Source organism: Chenopodium quinoa, unplaced genomic scaffold (assembly GCF_001683475.1).
Source record: "Chenopodium quinoa cultivar QQ74 unplaced genomic scaffold, ASM168347v1, whole genome shotgun sequence".
NCBI lineage: Eukaryota > Viridiplantae > Streptophyta > Magnoliopsida > Caryophyllales > Amaranthaceae > Chenopodium > Chenopodium quinoa.
The window spans coordinates 2,563,842-2,575,534 of NW_018743292.1; the positions used below are offsets into that span (position 1 = coordinate 2,563,842).

Sequence of the window (11,693 nt, forward strand, 5' to 3'; positions counted from 1 at the left end):
TTGCATAACGCTTTTCGTAACTCTCTATACACCCCAAAAAATAGTGTGTGTATTGTTTACCTGTATACAACAAATTTGATCTCCTCATATTCCATACTTCGTACTACGTGGAAAATTAAACTAATTCAAAAACCTTTTTGTACACAATTTTCTTGTACTCCCTCCGTCTCTTATTTACATGCCTATTTCTAACATTTATTACTCACATAATAAAGAGAAATAGGCATATAAAAAAGGGACGAAGGGAGTATACCATAATCCGAAAAATAGAATTATTTTCCCTAATAAATGTGAAAGGCCAGTCTTCTTATTTCCCTTTAGCAGTTTAGCATTTTCTTATTGATAATTTTTCAAACACATAAACAATAGTTTGTTTATCTAAACACATTTTGTAAAATTCTCATTTTATTGTCAACCATAATTTAATAACCCTAAAATATGGGCATGGAGTGATAAGATTACTAATTGTGCGGTAAAAGAACACAAGTGCATATGTAAAAGAACATGTCGTTGTGATAAAATATTGTAGTGGGGTGTGTCATATTGCTCTTTAATTAATTTAAGCATTTGTAATCTTTTTGTACATATTACTCATTATGCACCCTTGTCCATAATCTAATTCATGATAGTTTAATTAACTTATTATGCTCGTTTGTAATAAAGACGGCTGTTTTTTAGAGGATCAACGAAAAAAATAAAGAAACTAGTGATAGTATAAAGAGTGAAATGAAAGGGCATAAAAAAACAGCTTCTTATTATTAAAATAAAATTAAAAAAAAAAAATTATGATACACATGTGTGGATTTTTAAGATAATTGTTTCTTGTTTTGTGATATACTTTTTTTATTTAAAAAAAATAGCATTATATACTTTTTTTTTTTAAGACAAAATAGCATTATATACTTGCTAAAATATGATGAGTACTTTATAATTTATACATCTATGATCATTTTCAATCAATAGAAAATAAAAATTATATATTTATATATATCACAAATTATTGCAAAAGTTTAGCATTTATTCATGGAAGATAAAAATATTGAACAAATTTTTTTGTGTTTTTGGCATTGAAATAAAACATTGCTTGGATACAATGTTATAATAACTCCAAGACTAATACAGATACAACAGAATGCCTCACTCAGTTGATGCCATTCAATAATGGCACCTCCTTTTTCAATTTTCTCTACTAAAATCTTAATAATGACAAATTCTTCCATGAAAAAAATTTAAACCCCATAACAAATTCTTAAGAAAAAAAAATTGTAGGAAAAAAAAAATTGCTATTTTTGTGTACGATTCGAATTATTAATTATCAACTTAGATGCTGTAAGGTGGAGGCTTTGGCAAGTTCTTGACAACACCACATAATAAGGAGTTGTCCGGGAGGTTGTATTCGTCCCTAAGCGATCGTTCCGGGGACAAAACACTCACGTACATCTGCTGCCCCAAGTATGCCCTCTCCGGGGACTCGTTCCTTAGCTGCCACATACCGGCATTGTCGAATGTTAGCATGATGGCTGCCCATGACTTCGGGTACACTTGGACTGTGTACCTGCTCACCGCATCTAGGAGATTGTAGTTCTTTCTTTTCTCCGGGGTCCATTCGCCTACTTCAATCCTGTTTATTGTACATTTTGTTACAAAATTGTATATTTAAATTGATCGTTGTTAGAAGGTTAGTATATAACATGTATGACAACAAATATATATTACTAGGCTTTATTTCCTAGAGTGTACGAATATTGTAGCTAATATACTACCTCCGTTTCATATTTTTTGCAACTTTGGGGTATTATTTATGAGGTATAAAATATTCCAAAGTTGCAAAAGGTTTATATACTTACGCGACAGGGAAAAAGGAGTAGCCGTTCAAGTGGAAGGACTGGATGCTCTTCTCATGGTTTTCGAAGATGATCTCAACAAAGTTCCTAAAGGTGCCGTTAAGTACATTAGGCCCTGTGGTGAACTTCTCCAAGGAATCGATGTTGGATGGTGGCTCGTCCTTGATGACATCGTATTTGAACTCCTTGTTGGCGACTTGGTAGTACTCGAGGAGCTTCAATGGGGTGTCGGCGTCAGTGTGGGAGTGACCGTTGATGGCATAGCGAAGCTTTCCATCAACGGTGCCAGCAGTGGTAGCCAACTTGATAGTTCTAGTGATGTTGATTTGGCCGTAGTGGTAAGACCCTTGTGGGTTGGGTCTGGCTGCGCTAGCGGTCAAGTTCCATCTCAAGGATCGGAACTGGTTCAAGGACCAAGCCCAGCCCACGGGTGCCTCAGGAAGGGCTGTTGAAGGTGCACCCTTTCCACCTTCGTAACGTACAATGCCTGTTGCTTGAAGGTGGTACTTGGTGAACCTAAAATAAATTAAGGTCAAGTAACAATGTTAGCATGCCACAATTTATAACAACTTTGCGTGCTTAGAAATTTGTGGCTCAAATTAAAGTGACCGAGACATTAAGAGTCAAGCTAGATAGCTATCTAACACCAAGACATTGAAAGACTGCAATGCCCTTAACCTTAATAAGGACGAAAAATATTGTACACCATGTTAAATGTCTAACATGCTAGTTGGTTATATATTATAAATCCGAACCTGGTGGATGCAATCATGTAGTAGTCCTTAGGATCTTTATCAGCAGTGACAAGCACAGAGTAGCACTGGCCAAGGTGGATATCGAGGGAGTCGTAGTCATTTTGAGCAGTGTGAGATCCTTCAATCTCAACAAGCTTCATGATATGACCTTGGAACCTAAAGTTGATGGAATTCTTCATTCCAACATTGCAAATTCGGTACCTATAAGTCTTTCCGGGCTTCATCGTAAAGAGAGGCTCCTCCTTAGCATCACCTACCTTACCTTGCCTACCATTCATCAACACACCATCAGGCCTAGCAAGAGACTTGCCATTGTCAAGGCGTTTCCTAAGAGCGGTGTGGCTGTCCTGGTACCAGTCTCCTACAAGGACGGTGTAGTCATCCTCGGGATCAGCAAATGGGACAGGAATCAACAGACGGCTGTTCACTCTAAGCCCACCATATCCTCCAGCTGCCCTTAAGAAGCCGGTAGTTGGGAAGTAGAAGTAGCTTCCAATTTGATCCTTCACCTGGAACCGGTACGTGTAGTTTGTCCCCGGTAGAATCGGGCACATTGTTCCAGGTGTACCATCTTGCCATGAGTTCTTCCTCTGTTGAATACCACTCCTACCAAAAAAAAAATTAACAAGATGAAAAATAAGTCATAAAATTTTGATCTTATATACATAGATGTTATGGTAACATTCATTCTTGTGTACGTAATTTTTTATGTTATACTGATTAGCGGTATTTGCCTTGACATAGGTGAAAATGGCCTTAGGAAAAGCAATGTGAATTATGCGAACCAAATGAGCAACAAGAGTATACAAACCAGTGGAATAGGAGAGGCTCGTCGAGGTGGTTGAACACATTGACAACAATATTGTTATTCGTGGTTGTGTTAAGGTTAGGACCAGGGAATTCTCCGTTGATGAGAACAACCTGTTGAGGAACTCCGAGGGGAGAACGTGTACCATAGGTAACCTTCCAATCGAAGAACAGGTAAGGATCCTCAGCTCGAACGATCATCACAACCATGGAAAGTAGCCATGGTAACAAAGACAAGGCGGTTATACTCTTTCCCATGTTATACATACATATATTACAGAGCTAACAAGATAAATTAATCTTAAGGCCTCCCTTAAATTATTTTGTTTGAAATGAAATTTTCTTCTTTATAATGCTTAGTTTGTTATTTAAGAGGATTAGCCTGCTCGAGGCTTGTTAGCTCAAGCTTCAATATCGCCATTAACCTTCTTTATACTAAAGGTATTGAAGATGGAGATATTCCTTATAATAAGGGTAGCCTTCCAAATTCTTCCTAATTTTGGATTTTCTCATCATCAAAGTTCTAAGTATGGTTAATAATCTAAGATTAGTACATTTGTTCTTTTTTTCTCTTTTTTTACTTTTTCTAATTTTGCGGTTGTATTGTCCAAACGCCTCTCAATTTCTTTTGTCTTTAAATGGTAGATTGACAATTTTTTGTCAATCTATAAGTACTGTATTTTATGTGCAATAATGGTAATTTGGTTGTGGAATTTCAAACTACCTTGAATTGACATGGTCAACAACAATCTCCCACTGCACTTCTAAAAACATAAATTAAGTCTTATATAAGTTAATTTAAAAAAAAAAAAAAAAAAAAAAAAGGTATAACAGAGTATTAGGTGTAGTCTTTGAACGTTAAGGTATACAAATAACATAATTTCTGAATTATATACTTCAACATAGCAAAAAAAATCCCTCAGTATTATATATATTGATGTATAAATTAAAAAATGATTCGATTAAATTTAATGTTTTTATTTTTCTGATTATTGGTATATCTACTGTAACGATGTAAGGCATAGTGGAATTTAAAAAAAAAAACAAAACAAAACAAAACTTGCTAATGTTGGCATTTTTCCCTGTTATATTCAAGTTGCAAATTGGATTATGGTTATAAATTTCCTCCGTTTATCAATACATATAATAAGTTGACTTTTAATGAATGTATAACAAAGTCAACTTGTTGTATGTATTAAGAAACAAAGGAAGCACAAAACATTAATTTCACTGTTCGGCTAAAAATGAAGCTATAAGCTTGACAGAATAGTACTCTGTATAAGTAGTATACAGGTAAGCGTAAGATAAATTACCTTGACTGCCTCAAATATTTGATTAAGCACCCTTAGGAAACAAAGCGCTTCACCAATATTTCTGCATGTTCCCTCACCATTAGCTCATTAGGAAAGGTTGAATATCATCGGTACAATAATTTGAATTATCGCGTTCTTGAATTACATAGAACTACAAAACCTATGGCCAAAACTGGAAAGAATATATCAGTTCTGAGATGTAGCAACATTTTCTTCCTCTTCACTCTCAATGAGATCACTAGACACAGCAGAAGGGATCCTATGTCGCTTCAAAATACGAGAAGTTGCAAGCTTAGCTTTATGGTAGTCCAATACAATAACTCTATCATCATCCAAATCAATCCTCAAGTTCTTTTCTTTACACTCCTCTACAAGCTGGCATAAGTGTTTTAGATTATCAATCTCCACTCCATTCACTTTTTTCACCTGTCAACATACATCTTTGTCAGACACTGAAACGGAGAGGAATCAAAGGTATTGTACGTACACCATAGCATGTACAAGAACAAAAGAGCAATCAACTAAGAAAAACATTGTCTGGGGAGGTGGCTATGTTCTTTTAGCCTGTAAAATTAACCTTTGTTTATGGTCAACAGAAGGGAAAAAAAAAATGCCCAAGCACACAAGAAGTTATTTCTCCTTGCCATCTTCTTTTCAATATCCCACAAAAGTTAAAGCGGAACTAAAGTATATCTAAGCTTATGTGATATCACTCAAATGACATCAGCTGCAACGTACAGTTTGAACACCTCCCGGGGTGTTGTGAGGTCCATGGGAAATACCCCCACCTGTTTCACTTCCAGATCCGAAAAAGTCCAAAATTGTACAAAACTAAAGGCCAACTAATGCTTTTGGACCAATTTTGGAGGCTCAGGTGTTGAAAAAAATCTCGGGAGACAACATTTAACCAACCAGGAAACCATATACTTCGCCCCGCATTGAATGCCAATGCATCCCATAGTCATATAATGTTGTTTGAAACCATATATGACTAGTAGTTAATTAAAGGAGGCGTGTACGAAAATGGCTAAATTGACGATTTAAAGGCAAAGTGGATCATTCCAACCACCCAAATGGCCTCCCGGAATGTCGGGGGATCTATGGAAAGAACCTCAACCACTTTTCTTTCCGAGTCCGAAAAAGTTCAAAATTGTTCAAAATTGAAGGCTATAATCCACATTTTTTGACCAAATTTAGAGGTTTTGAGATCCGATGTCGAAAAATGTCGAGATTGTATGAGATGCATATTGGGGTCATATACTATTATTTGACACCATATATGACCACTATTAGGTCATATAAAGTCCTACGGTGGCCTTTAGTTAATGAAGGGAACATAAGTTGTAAACGGGTAAATTGGCATTTTTGAAGGCAAAGTGGACGGTTTCAATCACCCAAATAGACTCCCGTTATGTTTTGGGGTTTGTGACCAGCACCCTGACCTGTTTCTTTTCGGGGTCAAAAAAAGTCTAAAATCGTCCAAAATTAAAGGCTATAATCCACACTTTTGGGCCAGTGTGTGGGGTGTCCTCTAATGTCATATAAGTTGGTTGGAACCATAAGAGGCCTATCAATAGGTGTATAAAGTTCCAAGAATGAGTGCCCCTTAATGGCCAATCGAAACCTTGGGGGCTGCACAAGGCAATATCTGAAGTAAATCTAGTAGGTCACTACTGTGAAGTGAAATGTATATACGTGGCCTTCAGTCGTCTAATATTAGCCTTAAGTCCTTTTAGCTGACTTTAATGATGTCAACTTTATAAGGACAACAGAATGCAACTCCCATGTCATGGAGTGGCTAATAGAGTGATAATATTAGAGTGTTAGACATGTTTCAAGCTCGTAAAAGTCAACGAGGTTTTATACGAATGGTGAAAATGTAAGGAGAAATCACTAACATCATGTCACAGAAAGTTCACGATCATTTTGGGAATTTTAGGCTAGAAGCATAAAAAATGAGATGAATCTTTAGATAAAAAAGATTTTCACAGTACCTGCAATTCTGCAAGACGCTCATATCCTGCATTAATATCATCCATCAGAACCTGAAAGAGAAGGTCAGTGTCAGCAGCATGCCATTGATTAAAAGTTACTCAAAGTAGAAAATTTACAGCAGAAACCAATGCAGATACAAAAGAGGGGGGCACAAGGAAAAGAGTGGGTTGGGTAGCTCACAGTTTTTGTGAAAGCTTGGCCAATTGGGTTTCAGTTTGGTTTCCTTTGGTTTACTATGGGAGATAACCAGAAAGATTTGAATGGTCAACTTGTCAGAAAGCTAGATTTTGCAATGACTGAAAGATGAGATACAGCAAGAACAAAGGGCATGTGATACCAGCAGTCTTCTAAATACCACTAAATAAGCTAAATAATTTCTTCAGAAAAACTATCACAAGTTTATCTTCAAGGTCAAATACACAGTTTCCTCACTGATTCTCAATCTCACCTACCTAGAATATTGAATTTTGCCTTCAAACAATACTAGGTGAATTGTGGATTTTGCAGTAGCGCGATTTGCTGATGTATATTCAGGTAATAGATATAATTAGGCCTAAACCCACCCAACTTCAAAAAGATCTTGCTGGAAGACAGAAGAAAGGGGGAGGAATGCAGAGGTGAATAAGAAAAACTGTAGTGGATCCAAGAAGGGCTCTCTGACACATTCAAAAACAGTTTGATGTTTACATATGAAATTTGTCTCTTGTAAAAAGATACCTGCGATAATATGACTAGCTGTTCACCAGCCTTCTTGGGTTGTTCTCTGAGTGCACGTTCACACAATCTACGTGGCGAGGCATTATACCATTCTTCTCCATACTCATGGAGGTATGGCTGGGACAGAGGGATGAAAAGAAGACCAGCAAATATGTAGTAACTAGGCAGCTTATCGAATTGATGGACAGGAACCAATGGTTGCAACTGCAAGAGAATTTTGAGCCAATATAAATATCATCCGTAGAGAATTGTTGCCATGGTAAATGCAACAAACATATAAATTCAAACAAGTTCACAAAAACACCAGAGGCACAATACCAATGCCACAACTTAATCACTAGTTCTCTAAATAAAAGGGTATATGGCACTCTTTGGGTTCATGAGGTTAAGAGCCTGCTCCATCATAATTTTTTTTTTAGGTCATTAAAGCAACCCAGCTGGATCATAAGTTTCCAGTAGTGAGTGATCTATCCCCTTTGAGTTCAAGTGTGCATGTATACAATTGAATGAATTTGTGTGAGGTTCTGCTCTTCATAGGTATGGTCATTCATATATTAAGAGCATATCATTAAAAAAATAAAAATACAAAAAAGGTTCTGACTTACAGGATGAACATTTATCAAGAAGTTGCACTCTTTGCCGTCCCTTAACACCTTCAGCTCAGCTTTCTCATTTGGTTTCTTCATGGAGACCAGATGATCAAAAGTTATTCGCTCTCTATTCCTGAAAGGAACTACCATTGTAGTAATCACTTCAGGATATCAGAAAGGCAATACAGTAAGCACTCTACATGCCAGTGCAAAAGAAAATACTGTAATAAAGTTTTCAAAAGACTTGTTAATAGCTAGGAAACAGGCAAGAAGAAGAAATATACACACCTTCCTTTTCACTTGTAATTACACAACATGCTGAAACAAATTGATATCTCATTCACCAATATAGGTAAAAAAATAATACTTTACCAGTTTTATGGACAATCCCTTATACAACAAGGTCTTTGCTGGTTATCACACATAAACAATCAAAGCACAAGTTTCTTGATTTACAATATCACAAAGTTGCAGAGAACAAGTACCTGTCCCATCATTGGCTATAGCCACACCATCAAACGCAAGAATAACATCATCTATCTTCAAAATCTTGTGAGCTTCCGATATTGGGTTAATTTTACTCACAAGCACCCCAGTCATTCCAGTGTCCATTCCAAAGTGCTCTCGGAGCTGCTGATTTTCCATTGCTTGGCACGACAAACCTAAAGAACAGAATCCCACATACTTACCACGTTCTTCTATACCAGCTATAAAATGCTTTATCACAGGCACGGGAATTATGTAACTGCAACAGATTATACACATATAAGTAAAAGAACAACAAAGGAGATGCTTAAATTATTTATGAGCTTTCATTATATATGCTTTTGTTAGGATACTACTCTATCCATCCAGTAATAATCATATATACGAAATATTTATTTGAAATGCTCTGGAAGAGTTATAGCAGTCTCAAAATATTAGAAGATTGTGTTTTAAGCTACCCAAGATACCCTCAGAACCCCACTTTTTTATGACACGTATGAAGGCTATGACTGTAAATGTACGAATGAAGCCATGGAAAGAAAGTTTTCACTTTGTAACCCATCTACTTACATGTGTGTGTCATTAACAAGAACTAAGTATTTAAGCCAATCAGCTACATTACCCCTATCTATATAATAAGCAAAACAAAACATAGTAACCGTTGAAAAATATAGAATAATTCAACTTGTCAATAAAATGATTTGCTGAAGCAATACTTAAGTAAGAACAGAGGTAGTAACAAGTGCTAGGCAAGGGGCAAAAGAAAGAACAATTTCCCACATCAGCACTCTCACCTAGCTGAAATGATTTTCCTTTGTCCAAGAGCTACATACGTATTGAAATCACATAGCATACTCACCCGATATTTTCTGCACCTGAAAGGTTCTGGAAAGCTACTCCAGCAACTTTATCTCCCATGATTGCCGGGCCTCCACTATTACCCGGATTAATAGCTGCATCAATTTGTATTGCCAAGAGCTGAGTAGCCCCATGTACATATTGCGTTGGCTCAACTCTGGAAACAACACCTTTTGTTACAGATATATTATCACCTCCTGCAGGTGAGTATAAAATGCTATCAGCTGCTAAGTCAAGTCAATATAATAAATCATTTAAAAATTCAACATGTATGCAGGCAATAGCTCAGTGTTACAACTCCTTTATTTTGACTGTTGTCCTCATTGCTTGTAAGCCTTAACGGTTATAAACAAGAAAACTCAAATTCTTCATCCCAGACCATAGATTGCACATGCACTAATACTTTGTGACTTTGTATGGAAGACACGATTTATATGTATTTGATGAGATTGAAGAATACAACAGACATTTATCTAGTACAATACTCCATAATATGAAAATCCAAATAGATTTACCATGTAGCATTACCTTGGGGATATCCGACAACAGCAACAGCTTCTTGCAAAAACGGAATATCTCCAAGTTCCAAATGGTTCACACCCTGCCAGAACTCTTCATTCTCTACAACAAGGACAGCCAAATCACATTCATGTCCAACTGCCAATACTTCTGCTCTATACTTAGTAGGACATCCATGTTTCCTAACGAGCACAAACGTGTGATCCGCCACCACATGAGCATTAGTCAGGATCTTTTTTCCAGAAATCACAAACCCTACGAGAAAACAATATCATCAACAAAGTTTATTTCTTCATACATGACTGAATTTAAAAATATAGCAGTCAAGCATTCAAAGTAAGTTTAATGTAATACTTCCCCAGAACCTCGATAACATTCGATCAGTGGAACCAAATTTTTGAACAGTGCATTGAACACGATTGATCATCTATTTTACTTCCACAACTCTCTAACATTTCCCATTTTACTTCTCACTACCAATAGACTTAAAATTCTCCCACCTTTTCCCCCCATAACGCAGCGAAACTACGAGTTAATGTGTCGTTTATCCGATCAGGTTAAACATTGCATAGTGATCACATTACTGTTCCAAGACTTTCAATCACAAAATTTCTCCCCTATTAAACTCTAAGAGATTTATCCATATACTACAGCCCAAACTGCTAATAAATATCATAAGTTCATAACAGTAACCAAATTAAAACATAAATATAAATGAAACCCACAAATGTTAAGCATAAACGAATTTATAAACATAAAAATGAAATAACTATTCAATGAAAAAAAAAGGGGTAAATTTTACCAGAACCCATAGTTTCGCGCTGCAATTTATTTTGCCAAGGAAGAAAATAATTAGGACTACTTGCAACTGTAAATATCTTAATCACAGAATCAAGAGCTAATTCAACTGCAGCGTAAACATCCGTCTCCGTCAATTTATGCCCAGAAACTTCTTCTTCTTCAAACCCCACTTCATGATCATCCAATTGATCATTATTCTCATCATTTTTGCACAAATTGGGAACATGGGTATGATTAATTGCCCCAGTAACAACATATCTGGGGAAATTTACGCAATTAACTTTGATAAATGAAGTGGGGTTTGAAGAAGAGGAAAATGAGTAAGGTTTATGAATGGAGAAAGAGGAGAGAGAAAGAAGGGGTCGACGGCGAAGAGAGTGGAGGAGAGAGAGTGAAGAGGTTAGAGTGTGGACTGCTCGGCGGAGGTTATGGCCTTGCATCGCTCTCCTCCTCCAATGGCGTTTGCGGTTGATTTGGGGGGTTTTGCAGGGTTTAAGGGGGTTACCCTGTTGCTGTGTGAAGAGATGGTCAAGTGCGATGGGCTAGCCACCCGCGGCTTATTTTTTAAATAAGTTGAACTGAACCTAACCTTTGGTCGGGTTGTTAGGATGACTAGATGAAATACTACTCTGTATTAGATTAGTGGTTGGGATTGCCGCATGATCGACTGTTTTTTGGATTATATTGTGGACTTAATGATCGATTCAAATCGTTTTTTCAAGGCGTGAAATGACATGTAGTTGTCGCAAAAAAATTATAATTAAGTCATGTTCGAATTATAAAGTAATGCTTCGTATTAATAAGAAATCAGTTAAGTTCAATTAAGTTTAGCAAAATTAAATTGAATGATAGCATCCATATAATATCCTAACGGTGATGTAGTCATGTAACCTAGGAAAAGAATTCAACTTGGGAGTGAATAGCTCATCTTAGACTTAGATTAGATCAAAACAAAGTCGCTGTAACAAGCTCATTAAACTGTCATTTTGGAGGGAAAATAAATAAAAA

At 36.4% G+C, this 11,693-nt stretch overlaps 2 protein-coding genes across 2 annotated transcripts; both read right to left on the reverse strand.

Annotated features, from left to right (window-relative positions):
• Positions 1-1,019: 1,019 nt before the first annotated feature.
• Positions 1,020-4,214, reverse strand: LOC110736359 (L-ascorbate oxidase homolog). Its single transcript, XM_021916564.1, has 4 exons — positions 3,411-4,214; positions 2,600-3,205; positions 1,848-2,360; positions 1,020-1,621 (listed from the first exon to the last, which is right to left on the reverse strand). The coding sequence occupies exons 1-4, from the start codon at positions 3,671-3,673 to the stop codon at positions 1,321-1,323; spliced, it is 1,683 nt and encodes a 560-aa protein (XP_021772256.1). The 5' UTR covers positions 3,674-4,214; the 3' UTR covers positions 1,020-1,320.
• A 425-nt stretch (positions 4,215-4,639) lies between these two features.
• Positions 4,640-11,228, reverse strand: LOC110736358 (protease Do-like 10, mitochondrial). The gene is made up of 8 exons (XM_021916562.1): positions 10,687-11,228; positions 9,894-10,139; positions 9,367-9,562; positions 8,507-8,766; positions 8,037-8,164; positions 7,432-7,635; positions 6,714-6,764; positions 4,640-5,145 (listed from the first exon to the last, which is right to left on the reverse strand). The coding sequence occupies exons 1-8, from the start codon at positions 11,123-11,125 to the stop codon at positions 4,906-4,908; spliced, it is 1,764 nt and encodes a 587-aa protein (XP_021772254.1). The 5' UTR covers positions 11,126-11,228; the 3' UTR covers positions 4,640-4,905.
• Positions 11,229-11,693: the final 465 nt, after the last annotated feature.